At 43.3% G+C, this 20,839-nt stretch overlaps 4 protein-coding genes across 5 annotated transcripts; all 4 read left to right on the top strand.

The window, feature by feature from the left end:
- The first annotated feature begins 49 nt into the window (after nucleotides 1–49).
- On the top strand, nucleotides 50–6,428 carry LOC114802016 (delta(3,5)-Delta(2,4)-dienoyl-CoA isomerase, mitochondrial-like). The gene is made up of 10 exons (XM_029000612.1): nucleotides 50–114; nucleotides 3,814–3,954; nucleotides 4,030–4,118; nucleotides 4,239–4,363; nucleotides 4,520–4,568; nucleotides 4,837–4,901; nucleotides 4,997–5,067; nucleotides 5,310–5,381; nucleotides 5,843–5,993; nucleotides 6,100–6,428. Exons 2-10 carry the CDS (start codon nucleotides 3,827–3,829, stop codon nucleotides 6,202–6,204), a joined length of 855 nt encoding a protein of 284 aa, XP_028856445.1. The 5' UTR covers nucleotides 50–114; nucleotides 3,814–3,826; the 3' UTR covers nucleotides 6,205–6,428.
- Nucleotides 6,429–7,875: 1,447 nt separating this feature from the next.
- On the top strand, nucleotides 7,876–11,809 carry LOC114802015 (delta(3,5)-Delta(2,4)-dienoyl-CoA isomerase, mitochondrial-like). The gene is made up of 10 exons (XM_029000611.1): nucleotides 7,876–8,017; nucleotides 8,288–8,447; nucleotides 9,039–9,127; nucleotides 9,270–9,394; nucleotides 9,482–9,530; nucleotides 9,654–9,718; nucleotides 10,087–10,157; nucleotides 10,857–10,928; nucleotides 11,026–11,176; nucleotides 11,276–11,809. The coding sequence occupies exons 1-10, from the start codon at nucleotides 7,984–7,986 to the stop codon at nucleotides 11,378–11,380; spliced, it is 921 nt and encodes a 306-aa protein (XP_028856444.1). The 5' UTR covers nucleotides 7,876–7,983; the 3' UTR covers nucleotides 11,381–11,809.
- Nucleotides 11,810–12,142: 333 nt separating this feature from the next.
- On the top strand, nucleotides 12,143–16,969 carry ech1 (enoyl CoA hydratase 1, peroxisomal). Its single transcript, XM_029000610.1, has 10 exons — nucleotides 12,143–12,291; nucleotides 12,832–13,000; nucleotides 13,089–13,177; nucleotides 14,454–14,578; nucleotides 14,755–14,803; nucleotides 14,874–14,938; nucleotides 15,024–15,094; nucleotides 15,296–15,367; nucleotides 15,448–15,598; nucleotides 16,192–16,969. Exons 1-10 carry the CDS (start codon nucleotides 12,258–12,260, stop codon nucleotides 16,294–16,296), a joined length of 930 nt encoding a protein of 309 aa, XP_028856443.1. The 5' UTR covers nucleotides 12,143–12,257; the 3' UTR covers nucleotides 16,297–16,969.
- Nucleotides 16,711–20,289, top strand: prss16 (serine protease 16). Of its 2 annotated transcripts, XM_029000609.1 has the most exons (12): nucleotides 16,711–16,844; nucleotides 17,277–17,419; nucleotides 17,619–17,718; nucleotides 17,829–17,958; nucleotides 18,063–18,186; nucleotides 18,266–18,343; nucleotides 18,442–18,489; nucleotides 18,574–18,858; nucleotides 19,200–19,341; nucleotides 19,441–19,626; nucleotides 19,727–19,878; nucleotides 20,095–20,289. In XM_029000609.1, the coding sequence occupies exons 1-12, from the start codon at nucleotides 16,769–16,771 to the stop codon at nucleotides 20,152–20,154; spliced, it is 1,524 nt and encodes a 507-aa protein (XP_028856442.1). In that variant the 5' UTR covers nucleotides 16,711–16,768; the 3' UTR covers nucleotides 20,155–20,289. The 2 variants fall into 2 exon arrangements, with proteins under 2 accessions (XP_028856442.1, XP_028856441.1); XM_029000608.1 differs by lacking the exon at nucleotides 20,095–20,289 and having other exon boundaries at nucleotides 19,727–20,053.
- The last annotated feature ends 550 nt before the right edge of the window (nucleotides 20,290–20,839 follow it).

The following is a 20,839-nucleotide window of genomic DNA, read 5'->3' as shown; positions in this document are numbered from 1 at the left end:
GTATGCGCGCGTCCGTGGCGCCGTGCTTGTTTGAACTTTGACCCGAGGCCTGTTCGGAAACCCTGAATGTAAACTCGGTCCCTGGTTCGCCGTCAGAACTGCCTTCGTTGGACCGTAAGTTGGCGCTTCTCAGAGCGGAGCTGCATGCATTTATTTGTCGCGATCGAAACCCGATTCCCTGCTTTTATCCACAGGCGCACAGAAGCGAATTAGATCTAATTCGCTGCCACATTTCCCTTTGGTGGAGTCTTTTACGCCAAAATCTGTGTAGTGAACTTTATCTTGCATCTTTTTTTAAAAAGAAACCTGGATTAATTTTCCCAAAAGCTCATTTTAAACATGGCTGTGTGCGGCCGGAGCTCCTCACATGTTCAGTGCAGCAGACGAAAATAACGCCGACATTATAAAGTTATTAACCCTAAATATACAGCAAGCAATTCGTAACCCTCTTGATGCAGCAGATAAAGCTTCGCGTTTAGCAGGTCGTGCTGTGTGATTCGTGACTCACCCGGGTGAATCACTCGGATCCATTCGTTGACTCGTGGGTCACGAATCTCCATCGAACCGAATCCTGTGAGTCCTTACTACACCGTGTCAAATAAATACATCTTATAATCATTAAAACTGCCACAAAAGTCGCATAACCTCCAGCTTCTTTGCACGATCAGAATCTGAATCGCTGAATCCGGCGGTTTAGTTACTTAGTGAACCAAAAGTGAGCCGGACCCCTAAAAGGATCCGAGTTTTAGAGCTCCATTAGCAGGTGAACGGACACGTGCAAAAACTGCATTAAGGTCACCGACGTGTCTTTCTTTTTTAATTTATACAAACACCAGTTCCTGTTATAGTTAATCTGACTTGGCCAGATTTGTAACTAAACTTTGACTACATCAAGTCCTTTATTGAATAGTCACTGTTTTTCACCCAATGGAAATATTTTAAGAACAAAACCTCCTTCTTTGAAGGGTAAAAATAAGTTGATTTCAAATTTCATGGCATCTACACATCTCAAAAAAGTTGGGACAAGGCCATGTGTGCCACTGTGTGGCGTCCTCTCTTTTATAACAGTCTGCAAACATCTGGGGACTTAGGAGACAAGTTAGTCACGTTTAGGAATAGGAATGTTGTCCCATTCTTGTCTAATACAGGCTTTTAGTTGCTCAACTGTCTTAGGTCTTCTTTGTCGATTCTTCCTCTTTATGATGCACCGAAGGTCTCTATGGGTGGAAGAGCTGGACTGCAGGCTGGCCATATCAGTACCCTGATCCTTCTTCTTCGCAGCCATGATGTAGTAATGATGCAGTATGTCATGTTGGAACATAAGCTCCCCATGCCGCTGAGGTGCAGGGTGGTAGTAGCCTAGTGGGTAACACACTCGCCTATGAACCAGAAGACCCGGGTTCAAATCCCACTTACTACCATTGTGTCCCTGAGCAAGACACTTAACCCTAAGTTGCTCCAGGGAGACTGTCTCTGTAAATACTGATTGTAAGTCGCTCTGGATAAGGGCGTCTGATAAATGCCATAAATGTTAATGTAAATGTGCAAGTAAGCAAAGCACCGTCCAAACACACTGTTGTCATGGCGGCCCACTGCTCACCAACTATGATGGTTAAATTCAGAGAAGCAATTTCCTTCAGGATTAATTAATTAAGTATAACGAAAATGAATAAAAAAGTACCATCAGAGATGCAGGCTTAAGACAACTTGGGCTGTCCTTGTCCTCTTTAGTCCGGAGGGCATGCCGTCCCAGTTTTTTTAAAAGAAAATTTGATTCGTCCTACCACAGAACAGATTTCTCCTATTTAAATGAGCCTTGGCCCAGAGAAAACACATGCGCTTGGGGATCATGTTTAGATTTGGCTTCTTTTTTGACCTAAAGAGTTTTAGCCAGCAATGGCGAATGGCACGGTGGCCTGTGTTCACTGACCGTGTTCTCTGGGAGTAGTCCTGAGACCATGTCGTGATTTCCATTACAGTAGCATTCCTGCATGTGATGCGGTGCCATCTAAGGGCCCGAAGATCACGGGCATCCAGTATGGTTTTCCAGCCTCGTTCCAGATTCTCTGACACCTCCGATGATATTATGCGCTGTAGATGATGATAACATCAAACTCTTTGCAATTGTTCTCTGAGAAACTACTTTCTAATATTGCTCCATTGTTTTTCGCCGCAGCATTGGGGGAATTGGTGATCCTCTTCCCATCCCACTGCTGCCCTTGAGAGGTGCTTTTTATACTCAATCATGTTGCCAATTGACCTAATAAGTTGCATAACTTGGTCCTCCAGCTGTTCCTTATATGTGCATTTAACTTTTCTGGCCTTTTATTGCTGCCTGTCCCAATATTTGGTGTGACATTTCAAAATGTGCTTAGACTGTTTATGCATAAATGGCAAATAAAGATCATTGACCTTGTTTTGTACATGCAATGATTTTAATGAACTGGTAGTCATGCTCCACAGGCAACGTGGTTCCAGAACTGGCGGGAGCGCAGAGGAACCATGCGCTAATTTAGTGGAAACACACAAACCTGGAAAATTTGAATAAAACCTACTCTAGATTTTAAGAGATAATATGTTGGTGGAAAAGTGGACGCCTGGTCAACCTACATAATAGAACATTAGAGCCATACTAAGTCACTGTACTTTTGGTACTTAAGTACGTTTGAAGGCAAAGTACTTTTAAAGGGAAAACTTTTACTTAAAATAGAGTAAAATTTTAACTTGTGTATCTCTACTTTACCTCAAGTGCATGACTTGCATGCCTTGTCCTCCACTGCTGTTATTAACAGGAGACTTTGTGTCACTAAATGTTTATTATATCTTTATTATTTATAATCTTTACTAAATTCATCATTGAAAATGTCTCTAATGTCCTCTGACGGAATTGTAAGGGAGCTTCACAAAACAATGGCAGCCATGATGACCTCAGAAGCCCCTTGAACCAGGCTGTTTTGATGGTCACTTACCACTGGGGTCACCTACCATACGCCCTTCCAGGGTAGAATGAGCCTGCAACCGGTGTCAGTGCAGGGTTTGTGACGATTTGTCCATATAAGAGAAAAAGTCCCACAGTTGTAGAGGTGGAGAAGTCCAAAGTGTAGTAAAGAGCATCTGTCCATGTTTGGAGGTCCTGGACAGTGCAGAGTAGGTTTTAGTCCAGTGTCATGGTGTACATTATGTGTCCATTATGATGCTACTGGTCAATTTGAAGATCCATGAAGCTGTACTTGGTGGTAGTAGCTAGGGTGGTAGTAGCCTAGTAACACACTCGCCTATGAACCAGAAGACCCGGGTTCGAATCCCACTTACTGCCATTGTGTCCCTGAGCATGACACTTAACCCTAAGTTGCTCCAGGGAGACTGTCCCTGTAACTACTGATTGTAAGTCGCTCTGGATAAGGGCGTCTGATAAATGCTGTAAATGTAAATGTAAATGTACTTGTTACGGTGGTGGTGGCTGTGGTGACCCTCTGGTTCGTTTAACAGTTGCCAGGAACCAGGATTTATCTGCGGATCTCTTCACTGGAGTCTGCCAGTAGTCTGTGCGCTTGATTCCGATATTCCATCATTAACAATTCACTTGTAACACGAACAAGGTCTGCATTGGAGTTTTCATCAATTAGATGTTGGACAAAACAATTGCTTTGTTTGCAAAAAAATGACAAAAAAAGCATTAAAAGATGTTTAAGCCTAAATTTACACAACCATTTAGGTTTAAGCATAAACATATTTTAATGCTTTTTGTGTGACATTGTGTATTTCTTTAGTGATCCAATTAGTCTTTAATCAATCTTTTAATAATCTGATCAGAACGGGTTCTGTGATGTCATCTGCTGGAGGTTCCACCACTCGTTTCACCACGCTGTCCGTCACCCGCCCCGCGGACGGCATCACCCACGTGGAGCTGAATCGGCCAGACAAGAGCAATGCCATGATACGGGCCTTCTGGAGGTATATGACGTGGTATGGTGTTGAGAGTTCGAACTCGGGTTTCACAAACCTTCACCATGTCTCTCTCTGCGTCAGTGAAATGGTCGACTGCTTCAATCAGATTGCTGTGGATCCACGGTGCCGTGTTGTGATCTTCTCGGGCGCTGGGAAACTCTTTTCCACTGGTAAACGTCACACTTCGAACGTTTCCTCTGAGGAGAACTTGAGACCAAAAGATTGTAAAATTGCCTTATTCAGAGAATGCATTATTCTCTGAATAAAAAAACATCGGACCTTGCGTGCAGGCATTGACCTGATGGACTTGACGAGTGACATCCGCCAGTTAGCGGGAGACGATGTGGCCAGGGTCTCGTGGAACCTCCGCCGCTTCATCACCATGGGCCAGGAAACCTTCTCTGTCATCGAAAAGGTGAACCTGAACAGTGCAGACTTTGGGAGTGAATGAGTCACATTGCTCAGGTACTCGACCACGCCGATTTCTCATCTGCCAGGATCGGCTCACATACTTCGCTTTACAGTGAAAATGACGGCATGACTAATTTCCTAAACGTCTATTTATCTGCAGTGTCCAAAACCTGTGATCGCCGCTGTGCATGGAGCATGTATAGGAGAAGGTAGTCTTTAATCTGCCTTAAAGGTCCCCTATTATGAATTGTTTTTGCTGTTATATCGGTCTTAGTGTCCCCTAATACTGTATCTGAATTCTTTTTGATCCGGTCTCACAATGAGACTTCCCCGGGACGCGCTGTTTAAAAAATCTCCCAAAGCGACATTTTCATAATAGAGGACTTTTAAGGCTCTTATAATTTCATATAATTTCTATGTTTCTCAGCATGAATGTGTGTATGAATGGTATTTGATGCATGCTTGGACTTGTGTCAGGTGTGGATTTGATCACGGCCTGCGATATCCGGCTGTGTACCCAGGATGCCTGGTTCCAGGTGAAGGTGGGTTCGAGTTAGGCCGTGTCGTTTGTCATTACACATCAACTTTGTCATTTTTTTTCATCTGCCCAGAAGTCATGTTGTCAAGTTCTCAACAGGAAGTGGACATCGGCCTGGCAGCTGACGTCGGCACTCTGCAGCGCCTACCCAGGGTGATTGGCAGCCGCAGGTCAGCACTGGTTCTGGGTTTTACTTACTCCAACACCCCTCCATTTGCATAAACCAAGTACGATTCTACACAATTGAGGTTCTGGAACTCTCTCACATCCGCTTGATATAACTGCTCATTCTTCTACTTACAACAGTAATAAAAGTTGGACCTGAGAGCCTCCAGAATCTCCTTGCAGCTCAGCTGTACTGGTAGAGTCAGAAGTGTTGGGCCTCTAATGCTTTTTCTCTGCATGCTGGTAGCCTGGTGAGCGAGCTGGCTCTCACGGCCCGAAAGATGTTCTCAGATGAAGCCAAGAGCTGCGGCCTGGTCAGGTGAGAGTCGAGTCATTATTGTATATGTGAGAGACATTTAAAAAAAAAAACATATTACATGTTTTATAACATATTACAGTAATATTTGTGATTGAATTCTGAATTAAAATGTATCAATGTATCTACTGAGTTTTGCTTTTGAACAAAAGTACATGAGCATTTTGATTGGCTGCTGAAGATTGGTAGACAAGCACAAGGATGCACACAAGAAATCAGAAGCCTAAGAGCAGGTCTTTTGACCTTCTCATAATTTTGAATAATTAATCTTTTGTTTTGTTAAATTTCAAGTTTATTGTAAAGAAACAGAGGTCAGAATAAATCAGATTTAAGACTTTTATTTCTGATAAGAAGCTAGTGAGTCAGTGTGCTGCACTCACAATATATATCAGGCTGTATATCAGCAATTAATGCTGTAGTTTATAATGTAATCCGCAAGCGCCTTTTTGCTCTGCGTTGTGTAGTAAAGTTTTTGCAGATAAAGAAGCCATGATGGCTGGTGCTCTGGAGATGGCGAGTGAGATTGCTGGGCGGAGCCCTGTGGCTGTGCAGGGCACCAAGATCAACCTCATCTACTCCCGAGACCACAGCGTCCCGGACAGTCTGGACTACATGGTGAGGTCATAACACCATATAGCACGTTATTGTCTTGCATGTACCGAGAATGAAAGGTATTTTCCTATCTGTTATTTTCTGTTCTTTCTGTGGATGCTGTTCTCAGGCCACGTGGAACATGAGCATGCTCCAGACCCATGATGTCTTGAAGTCAGCTCAGGCAGCCATGGAGAAGAAGAGCCCTGCAGATGTGCCCTTTTCTAACATGTAGGCTCCTAAGGAGACACGGTTCTTCTCTGGGGTCTGTGTAAAAATCAGATGTGGGATAGTATCTCAGAACAATGTTGTCCTAAAATGATCTCGCTTAGCCCTAAAGATGGCCCTTACCTATCATTGGGGACCATATAACACGTGCACATGTTGACAGCTTTCATCATATTGCACATCATATTGCTGGTCTTTGTGAAATGTTTATTAAATCATTTTTGTTGTGTCTATTTGTGTCAAGTGTTCAAAGGGAACGACAGCAGCTTAATTTGCAGAATTTGGAAATGATGTGTGTGTGTCCATCTCTGAAGGCTCCTGGGATCCCATGTTTACTGGTTGACCGTCTAGCAACTTTAGAACATTTATAACTGAAATAACTATGTAAGAACGGACACCTGGTGAAGTGGCGACTCCTTGAGTGCAAAAAAAAGTTATGGATTATGGAATGTAAGTGAGTGTGAGTGAAGAAGAAAGAAAACGTAACAATTGTTTTAATACTTTATTTTGAAAACCCACGAATCTAACACACACGCGCACACACTGCACACTTCGTCTAGCACTTAACAATTTTCGAGCATGTTCTTTTTCTGACAAGTTAGGCCTTATCAGTTTTGTAAACTCTAAATCTATAGAAATCGAACGAGAATTGCTGGTGTCTTCCTTTGGATAAAAGCGTCTGCTAAGTAAAGTAAAGTATTTTTGCGTCCAGGAAGGAGCAATGCCTGATGGGAAATCTTGCTTATTAACTTGCTTATGTAGCGGTTCTCCTTCTGCGTTGTGTAATTTCTTTTTGATTTCTTTTCTTGAACCGTAATGACGAGCCGACCCCCACGAGATTTTCCGTGCAAACTGTATTCTGTATAAAAGCAAGGTCGCGTCAGAACATCGCGTCACAAACTGCGTCTCTCTGCACCTTTCTCTCTCACAGCTCATGCCATGTGTCTAAGAGGACGAACAATAACATAAAGTATTTACAATATTGCATACCTGTATGTCAGAACATTGCGTCACAAACTGCGTCTCTCTGCACCTTTCTCTACAATATACAGTAATAACAGAACATAAAAAAAATCACAAAATAACACACATGCAAAATATTCCGAATATGTACATAAATTAAAATAGAAGAAATAACTTTTTACACACAAACCCCACGCACCTCTCACAGCTCATGCCATGTGTCTTAGAGAACTAAACCGGGTCACCAACCCACTAACCCAAGGGCACGGCCGCATCCAACCACTTTTCGGGGGGTGATCAAAGTTTTAGAACCCACATAACTTTTTATAATAATCATAAATTGAACAAACAAAAATACAGAAACATATATAAAATAACCAGAAACATTAACACATTTTAACATTCTACAATTGAACAAACACCCGGATTTATCATTATAATTCCCTTACCCACATCAGAATACAGGTAAACAAAATAAAAGTCTTTAGAAAATAAGAAAATAAAAGACACAAGAAAGAAGAAATACACTTATAAATCTAGTGTAACCATTTAACTCCGGCACACTTATTAACCAGTCCCTGGTTCTGTCTGACCTAAAAACACGACTGTTAAAAACGTAAAAAAATTTTTGTATAAACCCGCCAAACACAATAAATCAGAAAAGAACTAGATGGCTGTTAAATAAACGCCAGTTCTGTTTGTCAGTTGCAGGACGCCGTAGATCCAACATGTGTCCCATCACTGCCCGGTCCGCCGTGAAGACGGCCCGGTCCAGCAGGACTGTCCTCGGTTAGCCTTCTAGTAAACGCGGTCAAAGGGCAGAATGAGTTTCATTGTCAGGTCTGCCGTCATTAAAAGTAAGTTTAAGCTGCATGACCCCAGCCTGCCGCTGTTCCTTTTTTTTTCGGTGTGAAGCGTTGCACTTGTTCGGCGCAATTTATTTTCTAGCCTCCGTGTGACGTCATCGCTGTCTGGGTGAAAGGTCATTTAGAGGCTGATGACCCCGTTATATACCGTCTGAGATTAAACGCTAAATTAGCTTTAAAAGAGTCCAAAGAAAACCATAGTTGCATCTGGTTAATAGTTTGCATTTTTAGTCATAATCTAATTGGTGGTGCTGATTTTAGACCAGGGTCTGTGGTCACCTGCCCTTGGTGCTTCAAGGACCATGTCATCTGCTGGAGGTTCTTTCACTGCTCTGTCAGTCACCCACCCTGCAAATGCCGTCACCCATGTGGAGTTGAATTGGCCAGAGAAGCGCAATGCCATGGGCCGGGCCTTCTGGAGGTAGCCAACATCATGCATCAAAATTAGGACTGCACCAGTTTGACATTAATCAAATAATGACTCAGGAAAGGCGATCAGTTATTGGAAACCAATCAACTTCTATATTTTTATACACACGAACTGCATCCTGTGCTTATGAATTTACATTTACAGCATTTATCAGACGCCCTTATCTAGAGTGACTTACAATCAGTAGTTACAGGGACTCTTCCCCCCTGGTGTCTTGCGCAGGGACACAATGGTAGTAAGTGGGGTTTGAACCTGGGTCTTCTGATTCATAGGTGAGTGTGTTACCCAATAGGCTACTACCAACCATATTCTCTTCATTATACATGCAATAAAGCATAATCAGTATGAAGTTTTCTTACTCTCGCAACATTACATGTTCCATGGCCAGTAACCATTTGATAAAGCACACCCAGAAGCATCATGCCAAAGGAGCAAAACAGAAACACTAGACAGTTCCAAGCAGTGCAGCCGGATTGGTGCATCCCTAATTTTTTAACTCTTACTTTGGTCTGCTGTCATGTCTGCATCTTCCAATTGACTGTGTGTTTGTGGGGATAAGCTGTTTTTTTATTTGTCTTTCAGTGAAATGATTGAATGCTTCAATCAAATTGCTGTTGATCCAGAGTGCCGTGTTGTGATCTTTTCAGGGGCAGGAAAAATCTTCACAGCTGGTAAATGTCATACTTTGGCCGTGCCCTAGCTTGCATTGCACTGCATTTCTGTCACTTTCCAGACTCCCAGACTGTGTTATTAAAATGCCATGAACCTGAAATTAGTGTGGTAGTTCCATATTGACCTCCTCCTTGTTTGTAGGCATTGATCTGATGCACATTACAAGTGAGTTCCTGAAGCAGGAGGGAGATGACATGGCCAGGAAGTCATGGAACCAGCGGCGCATCCTCTCCAAGTACCAGGACACCTTCTCTGTTTTTGAGAAGGTCTAGATGACTTTTAACGAATCATCAAGTTTGAAATCTAGATCTTTACCATTGTCCAACAAAATGATTTGGTACTTTTCTCGGTAGTGTCCAAAGCCTGTGATTGTTGCCATCCATGGGGCATGTATAGGAGCAGGTAGGGGGTTTCAGTGCTCATCCACACTGTGGTGATTATCGGACCCTCGTCACGTCTGTTAACAACTGTTGTGAGATTTGAGAGTCCACGTATGAATGGGAGCTATCTCATATGTGGACACAGGTGTGGATTTAATCACAGCCTGCGATATTCGTCTCTGTACCAAGGATGCCTGGTTCCAGGTGAAGGTGGGTGTATCCTCTGAGTTTCACAGTTTTCACAAACACATGAAGTCTAGATGATTTGCACTGCATGGTATCATTTATTCAGCTTCTCATGCTGTTTTGAATTAGTGGTCACGCTGATGTTATAGATCACAATTATGTGTAGGATGTGATGTTGGAATATTAAAATACTTATTAATAAAGGGTACATATAGTTTATAGCATATAGACGTGGGCAATTTTGGCAGACTTAATTTAGATTAATAAACTGTTTTGACCATTATAATTAACTGTACAGCTTTATTATCAAGTAAAAAATCCATGTAATGGATGAGGACTCATTTTTATGTATGCTGTATTTGTCTTGTCCTTACATGACCGGTACCCATCAGGAAGTGGACATCGGCCTGGCAGCTGACGTTGGCACACTGCAGCGCCTGCCCAAAGTGATCGGCAGCCGCAGGTGAGCAACTGAGAATCACTGGAACAGCTTCCATGGGCCTAACTATCATTTATAACCTCCGTCATTACATAAGCAGGGTTGCCACAGTCATTAAATACCTGGAAAAGTCATGGAATTTTCCAGGCCTTGAAAAGTTTTGGAATATGAAATAAACATATAAAGTTCTGGAAAAGTCATTGAGATCTGATTGACATATGAATGTATAACATGTACATTGTTCCTGTTAAACTGCAGAAGAACAGCTTTCCTACGGTTACAACTACGTTTAAAACAACAGTTTAGCAATTTTCTGGTTAATTTTAATTTTTTTCCATACATTTGAACAGGAATTTCAGTGGAGGATGAGGATGAGGATGTATGGTCATGGAAATGTGCCTTAGAGTCCTTGATAAGTCATGGAAATTCTTTTGTAATAATGTGCAAGGACCCTGCATAAGGCTTTCAACACAAGTCCAAACAATGAATGTAAAATGTGTTTTTTTTTTTTTTTTTTTTTTTTACAAGATTGACCGCTTAAAATGTTAATTAATGGCATGCCGTGGAGTTCTGGCCCTTGAGTTAAGTGACAGGAGTCTCTGTTGTGGTATGGGGTTTGTTGGTAGATTCTCTTTTTCTGGCATTATGTGGGCGAGACTCTTTTTACACCCGGTTGGTGCTTTGTTGATGGTGCATTAATGTTTATTCTGTGCATGCTGGTAGCCTGGTGAATGAGCTGGCTCTCACGGCACGTAAGATGTACTCAGATGAAGCTAAGAGTTGCGGCCTGGTGAGGTGAGAAGCTTCTTGAGTCATTTTTGAGAAATTCTATATAATCTGTAATACTGGAGTTTCCACTGTAATCTGCACTCTGCTTTTCTGCTCTGCACAGTAAAGTGTTCCCAGATAAAGAAGCCATGATGGCTGGTGCTCTGGAGATGGCAGGTGAGATTGCTGGGCGGAGCCCTGTGGCCGTGCAGGGCACCAAGATCAACCTCATCTACTCCCGAGACCACAGCGTCCCAGAGGGTCTGAACTACATGGTATGGTGGTATCTCTTCAGCACAATGTTCTCTTACCTGCCAGAGAATTGGAAATGATTTATTTCTCCTTTGCTTCTCTTTCACGCATGGTGTTTTTAGGCCACGTGGAACATGAGCATGCTCCAGACCCATGATATCATGAAGGCAGCTCAGGCAGCCATGGAGAAGAAGAGCCCAGAAGAAGTGATCTTTTCTAAGCTGTAGGGTCCTGAAGAAGCACTTTTCCTCCTATAGATGCTATAGAGGATAACCATAGCCATGCATTTTGGATAGCCTGTTTCCTGTTGTGGATGCATTTTCAATCATGTGGAGTTTCCCAGGACTATAATGTTCTAAAATGTTATAGGTCCACACTAACATGGGCTCTAACCCAGCTTGTAGGGCAGTGGTGGCCTAGTAGTTAAGGAAGCGGCCCCATAATGGCTGCCCACTGCTCACCAAGGGTGATGGTTAAAAGCAGAGGGCACATTTCATTGTGTGTGCTGCTGTGTCTCACAATAACACTTTCACTTCACTTGCACTTTCTTAAGATAAAATCTTAATCCATGTGTTTGAAGCGGACCACTTTCATTGTACACATCTAATAAGTGTATATAGATTAATAAAGATCATTAATCAAATGATGATAAAGTCCCTCACATTTTCAAGTCTGTGATAATTTGGGGATTCAAGATTTTTATTTGTCACATGCATAGTTATAGCAGTTCAACAGGCAGTTAAAATAAGGTTACTGAAAAAAAAATTGATAGCTGTAACGCAAGCAAATATACTTATGTTCAAGGACAACATAAGAGACAGACATCATTGGGTGTCACAGTAACAGAATGTATTCGGTGACCATTCAGATGGTGTGGTGGCGTATCCTGAGGATTAAAACTCCTCCTGATTATTAGCTGATTTTATATCCAATAAAAGAAAAAAAACGTTTTATTTTTGAAACGCGATCTGTTTGTCCCTCTCCGGCCTCGGTACAACACCGCTCCTGCAGGCTGCAGCAGTAAACACGACCCACGCCGCGCTGCTCGCACCCTTGACCCCCAACTTCCAGTAGCCGCTGCAGGAGAACGCGGTCAAAGGCCAGATGAGTTTCATAATCAGATCTGCCTTCGCTAAAAGTAAGTTTGCGCGGCTGCCCTGTTATATTCAGGAGCGCCATGTTTCCCGCGCCGTTAGCTTTAATGCTGCAAAAAAAACTACTAGTACTGCTCTTACTGGTTTATTATAATCGATTATAAATTATACCGGGTGTCATCTGAACACTGTAACTGTCACATCTGCTGTGTATAAATTATTCTATAAAGCCTCCTGTTACATTTGCATTGTATTTGTAAGCGTGTTAATATTGTCGATTTAAGAACTACAGCATTCAGTAGTGAGATTATTGATATCTGGGTGAAAGGTCGTATGAGGCCGGTACTGAGCGCTGGGACGCTTTTGCGTCATCACGCACGCCGTGTTCACTGTCCTCTATGCCGCCCCGCCCCCATTGATCTTTAGTAGCATAGTGGGGAAGACCACTAAGTCCCACTTACTGAAATTGTGTCCCTGAGCAGGACACTGAGTGTCTCCAGTGGGGCTGTCCCTGTACGGCCTTCTGGATGGGTGCATAAATGAACAATATGCTTTAATAAACCGATTGTCTGGGTGTCCATCAGACCGGGGGTTGTGGTCACCTGTCCTCGGTGCTGTAAGGACCATGTCGTCTGCTGGAGATTCAACCTCTTCATTCACCACGCTGTCCGTCACCCGTCCGGCGGACAGCATCACGCACGTGGAGCTGAATCGGCCAGAGAAACGCAATGCCATGAGCCGGGCCTTCTGGAGGTAGATGGCTGATGCCTGCAATGCTGATGAGGACATGCGGCTTCCATTTTTTGTGTACAGGATGTCAAACCCGTTCTCTCTGTTTCAGTGAAATGGTTGACTGCTTTAACGAGATCGCCGTGGATGCAGAGTGCCGCGTCGTGATCTTCTCAGGCGCTGGGAAACTCTTCACCTCGGGTATGTTTCATGCTGTGGCATGCCACGGCATGACTGTGTCCATCCATTCACAGTGCTGTGAAGTGGAAAGGACTGTCATTGTGATACACAGCAGCACAAAACATGGTGGAGCCCAACAAAACCCATGCACACAACATAACCGTCACCTTGGTGAGCAGTGGGCAGCCACAAAAGGCGGCCGGGGAACAGTGTGTGGGGACTGGACCTTGCTCAGTGGCTCCTTGGTGGTTCAGGATTTGCAAGACTTCCACATTTCTCTGAAGAGAAACACAAATCTAATCCAAAAACTTATCATGTAAAAAAAAATAAAAATTAAAATTGGCAAGTTGCAGGGTAGCAGTTGCAGGCTGATAGCATTCAGGCGCCATGCTGGATCGCCAGCGTACCGAAGTAAAACCGGTTCTGACACTATATCTGAGGTGCAGCAATGCACAGTAGAGCTGTAAATCTTGGCGGGTTCAGCCACAGGAGATGTTCCACCACCCACCCTCGCACATCTCTCCACAGTTAAAAAACATCTGTCTGAGAGGCTAAAGTAAGATATATTTACTATTTCTGGTTTGTATTTACTTTCTAACATTTATTTAATACCAAATTATTTTGAATAAACTTGAGCGTTGTAGTGTCCTTTAGTCGATGGGACACTACTAATCAATTCCTAGTTTACTATAATTATCACCTACTGACCTCTCTTGGTATGGCTGTAGTATCTCAATAGGTGAGAAGGTGAGTGACTAGTTAAATATACAGTACAGGTCAAAAGTTTGGACTGATTACTCTGATTACTGCTTTGCACACTCTTGGCATTCTCTCGATGAGCTTCAAGAGGTCGTCACCTGAAATGCTTCTCCAACAGTCTTGAAGGAGTTCCCAGAGGTGTTAAGCACTTGTTGGTCCAGCTCACCCCAAACCATCTGGATTGGGTTCAGGTCCGGTGACTGTGGAGGCCAGGTCTCCACTTTTTGTTAAGTACATAACTCCACATGTGTTCATTCATAGTTTTGATGCCTTCAGTGAGAATCTACCAACGTAAATGGTCATGAAAATAAAGAAAACACATTGAATGAGAAGGTGTGTCCAAACTTTTGGCCTGTACTGTAGGCTTATGCCAGGTTTGTTCCTCTCATGTCTCAATGTTGTCCGTAATTCATCAGAATTTATAATTTGATATCAGCCCTATCAGGCCTGTAAGTGTTATATTTCTGCAGACTACGAAGGTTGTAAAGCTCAATCTCATTGGTAATACAGTTTTTTAATAGGCCATCTTTGTTTGTAGGCATTGACCTGATGGACATGGCGAGTGACATCCTCCAGCCAGAGGGAGACGACCAGGCCAGGGTCTCATGGAACCTGCGGCGCGTCATAACCAAGTACCAGGAAACCTTCTCCGTCATTGAAAAGGTCTGGTTTTCATCATTTCACTTCTTTTACTTTTTTTTTTTTTTTTTAATGTAAATACATGTAAATAGATTTATTGTGAAGTTGGATACATTTTCTGACATAAAAAACTAAAATGTAGATTGATTAATGTGTATGCGTTAAAGTGCGGTTCAGCATATTCTGCCTTCTCTTCGCAGTGTCCAAAACCTGTGATTGTAGCCGTGCATGGACCATGTATAGGTGGAGGTACGATGCTCATCGACATTTGTGCACTAATGATGCTTGATCGAGGTTTTTACGTGTGAAATTGTGTCAGGTGTGGATTTGATCACGGCCTGCGATATTCGACTGTGTACCCAGGATGCCTGGTTCCAGGTGAAGGTGGGTGATAGGACAAAGAAACCAAAGTTTATTAATCCTCTCATACTCTGACTGTTGAGAGGTAACGTTGCCAAATTGTCCACAGGAAGTGGACATCGGCCTGGCAGCTGATGTTGGCACTCTGCAACGTCTGCCCAATGTGATTGGCAGCCGCAGGTACTGTTTCCCTCACTCTCAAATAAGCTCTGATGAGCACCGATGCGCTTTACAACGCACTCATACCACTAATTAATTCCGTTAATGATGTTTGTCCAGGCGCGCTGACTCGTCCCACTTGTGTCATGAGAGCGCCCTCTCCTGGTAGCAGTGCTGAGGTCAGAATCAAGTGTTGTTGTTTTTTTCTCTGCATGCTGGTAGCCTGGTGAGCGAGCTGGCTCTCACGGCCCGAAAGATGTACTCTGATGAAGCCAAGAGCTGCGGCCTGGTCAGGTGAGAGTTGCGTCGTCATGTAAACTACGCTGTAGTTTATCCTGTTATCCACAACTGTTCTCCTGCTCTGTTGTGTCTAGTCGAGTGTTTCCAGATAAAGAAGCCATGATGGCTGGTGCTCTGGAGATGGCGGGTGAGATTGCTGCACGGAGCCCTGTGGCCGTGCAGGGCACCAAGATCAACCTCGTCTACTCCCGAGACCACGGTGTCACAGAGGGACTGAACTACATGGTGAGATTATAAACCTGTCTTGTATAGTACAGGCCAAAAGTTTGGACACCATTTCATTCAATGTGTTTTCTTTATTTTCATGACCATTTACGTTGGTAGATTCTCACTGAAGGCATCAAAACTATGAATGAACACATGTGGAGTTATGTACTTAACAAAAAATGTGAAATAAGTGAAAACATGTTTTATATATTCTAGTTTCTTTGCTCTGATTACTGCTTTGCACACTCTTGGCATTCTCTCGATTCAAGAGGTCATCACCTTAAATGGTTTTCCAACAGTCTTGAAGGAGTTCCCAGAGGTGTTTAGCACTTGTTGGTCCAGCTCATCCCAAACCATCTGGATTGGGTTCAGGTCCGGTGACTGTGGAGGCCAGGTCTCCACTTTTTGTTAAGTACATAACTCCACATGTGTCCATTCATAGTTTTGATGCCTTCAGTGAGAATCTACCAACGTAAATGGTCATGCAAATAAAGAAAACACGTTGAATGAGAAGGTGTGTCCAAACATTTGGCCTGTAGTGTATGTATTGTAAAATGTCTGAAAGAGAACGTTAAATAATATTTCCCTGTCTCTGTGTGTGCTGTTGTCAGGCCACGTGGAACATGAGCATGCTCCAGACCCATGATCTCATGAAGTCAGCTCAGGCAGCCATCGAGAAGAAGGGCCCTAAAGAAGTGATCTTTTCTAAGCTGTAGAGACACAATTCTTCTCTGGTGCCCGTGAGAGGACAACCATATACATGATTTCTGAATAGCCCATATTATATCGCATCATAATTTAAAATCATCATAAGTTGGTAGTTTCTTCTGAATGTTTCCTAAAAATGATGTGCTCTTAATACATAATGATGATAAACGATGTGCTCATAATACAAGAAGTAATGTCTGTGATGGGAACTGTAGAACACCACAATCCGCCAAGAATTGAGGTTGAATGAATGCATCTCATCTGTATATGTGTTTGCAAGATGTGTTGTTCATGAAATCATTTACAACATTTTATTGTAATTTACTGCATTAACATATTACTGGTGCAAACTGAAAATACAATTGAGACAAAGTTTGGACAGGATATGTAACTGATCTGTGTGTACGCGGCGTCCAGATAATGTTACCTTCGTATGAATATAAATCTGAGCTTGATGAATCATTAATACTGTGACTCCAGATGCTCTTGGGCTCAAAATTGTACTTCACTATGCTGTTGGTCGTCATCTTGCTACTGCTGGACTTTGCCAGTGCTGGTAACTTTTTGATATTTTGATTAGAAATAACTTATTTTTAGTAACATTTACAACCTTGTATGTAATCTTGAAATGGTCCTTGCAAATAATCTCACTCAAATATGAATAAAATTTGAATATTGTCATTTGTTTTCATAATTCAGAATGGTCAATGGTCAGATATGCTCTTTTAGTTGTTTTATGTTGATGATTACGGTTGTTGATGAAGAACTGTGACCTCCAGTCATTAGATTATTAAAACTATGAAATAGAATCACAATATTCACATTTTGGAGGTACAGTAGTTGCTCGTTGTGTTAAATAACAGAACTGTGGGCCCAGGTCATCTTTCACATGTCATCTTTGAAGTATCTTGTAGATTTGTGCGTTTTACTGCTTAATGATACTGAAATTAAAGTAAAATTGATGCGCGTGCGCGCCTCTGCTCTGCAGGCCGCGTCCTGTGGGGCATCGGGCAGCGCGCCCACGAGAACGCGTGGCAGCGTGCCCGTCGGACCGTCGGCCGGGTGGGAGGGGGCGTCCTCCAGCAGCCGCTCGACCACTATGACCGGAGCCGCGACGACACCTTCCCGCAGGTAAAGTAGCAGAGGTCAGAGGTCATCCGCTGTCCTCATAAAACTTTTCAGTGCGATATTAATATGGACATTAGGGTTTTAATAACACAAGAATAAACAAAAATCCATATTTACTTTATATAACGAACTGCCTCAATAACGTAGCTGGATGAGTTTTTATTCTTTGTAAATAGTTTGTTTGCGGCCTTTTTTCTTGCAGAAGTTCTTTGTGAATGAAGCGTTTTGGAAGCGTCCAGATGGTCCTGTGTTCCTTTACATTGGAGGAGAGGGTCCGCTCTCAGAGTTCTCTGTGCTCTATGGTGCACCTTCCGTACTATACTACACAGTCGGATCGAGTTTGTTTTATGCCGCATGACCACAGTCCGCTGTTCGCTGTCATCTGTGTCGCTGTGCTGCCGTCATTGTGCAGGTCACCACGTGGACATGGCAGTGATGCACGGAGCACTCCTGGTGGCCCTGGAGCATCGCTTCTACGGTAGCAGCATCAAGCCCAAGGGCCTGGAGACGGAGAACCTTTCCGACCTGTCCAGCCAACAAGCGTGAGAAATGAGGAATAAATTCTACTAAAAGATAAAGAGCTTGTGAGTAGAAGAGCATTGCATCCGTAGGTGCCAAGTTTGTTCTCTCTCACTCTGTGTCCCAGGCTGGCGGACCTAGCTGAATTCCACCAGCACATCTCCAGCAGATATGACCTTTCACCCTGGAACACTTGGATCAGCTTTGGGGGCTCCTATGCCGGGGCTCTGTCTGCTTGGTTACGGGGCAAGGTACCATTTTCACACCCTGATCGAATGTGTGGAAGGTCTGAGAACATTCTTTACATGGCTGTGTGCATGCGCCCTCCAGTTTCCACACCTCTTCTACGGCGCAGTGGCCTCTTCAGCCCCTGTCCGAGCTCAGCTGGACTTCTCCGCCTACAACCGAGTACGTCTCCAATCTGAAGCCCAAAAATAAAACTACATCTGGTTTGTGTATTTGCTACTGTTTGTGTCTTATTAAATAAAAAAAAGGGATGATTTCAGGTCGTTGCTCAGAGTCTGACGGATGAGAGCGTGGGCGGCTCTGATAAGGTATTGGTGTAAATGCATTAACAAACACAGGAATATAAATCTCCCGCTGATGGTGCAGACGTGTTTGTTGAACCCGGTTCCCAGTGCTTGTCAGCGGTATCGGAGGCCTTCGCTGCTGTGGTCGCGGTGTTGAAGGCTGGGAACGAGACGCGGGTCCGGAAGGATTTCACCTGCTGTGAGACGCCCCGGAGTCCCGATGACCAGGTCGAGTTTGTCCGCAGCCTGGCGGACATTGTCATGGGAACGGTGCAGTACAATGAGGTTGGGGCTCCCATCAGCATCGCTGCAATCTGCACCTTAATGACCAGCAAGAACACGGCCCACGAGGAGCCAGAGGGGTCATACAGCCGTTTGGTCAAACTGGTGGAGGTGGGTGAGTCTGGGGGCAAAAATGCACCTGAGAGACAGACCAGTATTAAATCATTGCATTGATTCAAGATTAAAATCGTGCCACTGGTTTAAAATATACACATATCTGCACTATGTAATTCATTATGTAATACGGAGACTTCCACCAGCAGGGGGCACTAGCTGAAAAGTATGAGCAATAGGTTTCTGCACATTCTAATTAAAATATTTCTATGCTATATCGTGTTATATTGTGTAAGAAAATTGTATTATATTTATTACTGAAGATATAGTGCCTTATTAAGCACAGAACCCCTTGTTGCAGTGCTAACATAGTTTATTTAACTACTTCTGTAATTCAGGTGTACCAGGCTGTAATGGGGAGGTCGTGTCTGGACGTGTCTCGTGCTCGGACCATTGCGGAGCTGCGAAACACCAGTGACAGTGTGGCCCAGTCGGGCTACAGGCAGTGGTTTTACCAAACCTGCACCGAGTTCGGTTTTTGTAAGTACACATGTGCAGCAATTTTAAGCAATAAAGTTTTCTGATTCTGATTCAGTCACACACACACACACACAAACATTCTATTATGTGTTTGTACAGTTCAGACGTGCGAGGACTCCTCCTGCCCATTCTCAAGCATTCCTGGTTGGACTCTGAGTTTGGAGGCGGAGCTTTGTACCCAGCTTTTTGGCATCCCTCCTAAAATACTGTTCAACAACATTGCCTTTACCAACCGTTACTATGGTGACATTCATCCCCGGTCCTGCAGGGTGCTCTATGTCAATGGTCAGTGGTGTAAAGTAGAGTAAACGAATGTGATTTGTCAATTTGATAACTAGCCATGGGGCCTTTGTGACATGTGACACGCCCTTTCTGTATGGTGCAGGTGTGATTGACCCCTGGTCCAAGCTGAGCATTGTTCACAACAGCAGTGCGGTGGACAGGAGCAGAGCCATCGTGGTCAGAGACACTGCCCACTGTGCCGACATGAACTCGGCACACGTCACGGACCGGCCCACGCTCCGCCTGGCCAAAGAGGTTTCCCTTTTTACCTTCCAGATTAGCTTTTGCATCCTTTTTGTTTTATATTTGGAGGCCAATGGTTTTAGACCCCACCCCCGTCCCCTCAGAAATGATAATTATGTCTGTTCTTAACTAGGAGGGGGATTCAGGAGGGCAGGTCACACAGACAGTGACACGATAGATATCACCAACACTAACAAGATCCACATCATCTTCTTTATCTTATCACAGGAGATTGAGAGGCATGTTGCCATGTGGCTGAAGAGTGCATCATGGGAGAATGTGGACTAACCAATCACGGTCCAAGTCTCCGATTCCCTCGTATGAGTAACCTGACATTTCTGCCTATATTACCAAATGCTACTGTCAGAATGTGTGTTTGTTTTGCCGCAGGAAATGCAGACAGAATTAAATTGCAATATTTACTGGTGCAATTAAATCTATATTTATACGACGTTTTACTTAGTGTGTTGCATTACAAGCTGAAACCATAATAATAAAACATTAAAAATCACTGTGGAGTCGACTTTGGTGACTTGACGTTCTTGGTCTGTTGTCCAGTAGAGGGCACTGCATGAGTTGAGCTCAGAATATGAGTACTCCTCCTGATAAAACAATAAAATATCCAGTTCTTCAGCTCTTTACATTTTCATTTTAATCTATAATGTCTTCATTGTGTGCATCTGAATAATATTTGTTTCTTTATAATCATAGTATAATGATAATATATACTGAATCATAATATAGTATACAGTATATTAATAGTCTGTGGAGTAATGAATGTGAATGCATTCAGGATTCTCTGCTTTTTCTGATTTGTGTTTCTGAATCTTGTTGGTGCTAGTAGTGTGTGTGTGTGTGTGTGTGTGTGTGTTATGAAAGCAAGGAAGAAGTGGTTGTCACAAGGCCATCTGTTTCCCAGAGGAATGGAAGGGATGATTTTGCCAGTGTGTGTTTGTGTGTGTGTGTGTATGTG

The sequence above is a fragment of the Denticeps clupeoides genome, chromosome 13, assembly GCF_900700375.1.
Source record: "Denticeps clupeoides chromosome 13, fDenClu1.1, whole genome shotgun sequence".
Classification (NCBI taxonomy): Eukaryota; Metazoa; Chordata; class Actinopteri; order Clupeiformes; family Denticipitidae; genus Denticeps; species Denticeps clupeoides.
This window is presented reverse-complemented; position numbering and strand designations above follow the sequence as displayed.

Bases quoted from the DNA above. Each gene is read 5' to 3' on its own strand.
- prss16 (XM_029000608.1), top strand. From the start codon at position 16,769: ATGCTCTTGGGCTCAAAATTGTACTTCACTATGCTGTTGGTCGTCATC. The intron at 17,420-17,618 runs GTAAAGTAGCAG...TTTTTCTTGCAG, and splicing joins GCGACGACACCTTCCCGCAG to AAGTTCTTTGTGAATGAAGC. The intron at 18,490-18,573 runs GTATTGGTGTAA...CCCGGTTCCCAG, and splicing joins GCGTGGGCGGCTCTGATAAG to TGCTTGTCAGCGGTATCGGA.
- LOC114802015 (XM_029000611.1), top strand. From the start codon at position 7,984: ATGAGTTTCATTGTCAGGTCTGCCGTCATTAAAA. The intron at 9,395-9,481 runs GTCTAGATGACT...TTTTCTCGGTAG, and splicing joins CCTTCTCTGTTTTTGAGAAG to TGTCCAAAGCCTGTGATTGT. The intron at 10,158-10,856 runs GTGAGCAACTGA...GCATGCTGGTAG, and splicing joins AAAGTGATCGGCAGCCGCAG to CCTGGTGAATGAGCTGGCTC.
- LOC114802016 (XM_029000612.1), top strand. From the start codon at position 3,827: ATGTCATCTGCTGGAGGTTCCACCACTCGTTTCACCACGCTGTCCGTC. The intron at 4,119-4,238 runs GTAAACGTCACA...CCTTGCGTGCAG, and splicing joins TGGGAAACTCTTTTCCACTG to GCATTGACCTGATGGACTTG. The intron at 5,994-6,099 runs GTGAGGTCATAA...TGCTGTTCTCAG, and splicing joins CGGACAGTCTGGACTACATG to GCCACGTGGAACATGAGCAT.
- ech1 (XM_029000610.1), top strand. From the start codon at position 12,258: ATGAGTTTCATAATCAGATCTGCCTTCGCTAAAA. The intron at 13,001-13,088 runs GTAGATGGCTGA...TCTCTGTTTCAG, and splicing joins ATGAGCCGGGCCTTCTGGAG to TGAAATGGTTGACTGCTTTA. The intron at 14,804-14,873 runs GTACGATGCTCA...AAATTGTGTCAG, and splicing joins TGGACCATGTATAGGTGGAG to GTGTGGATTTGATCACGGCC.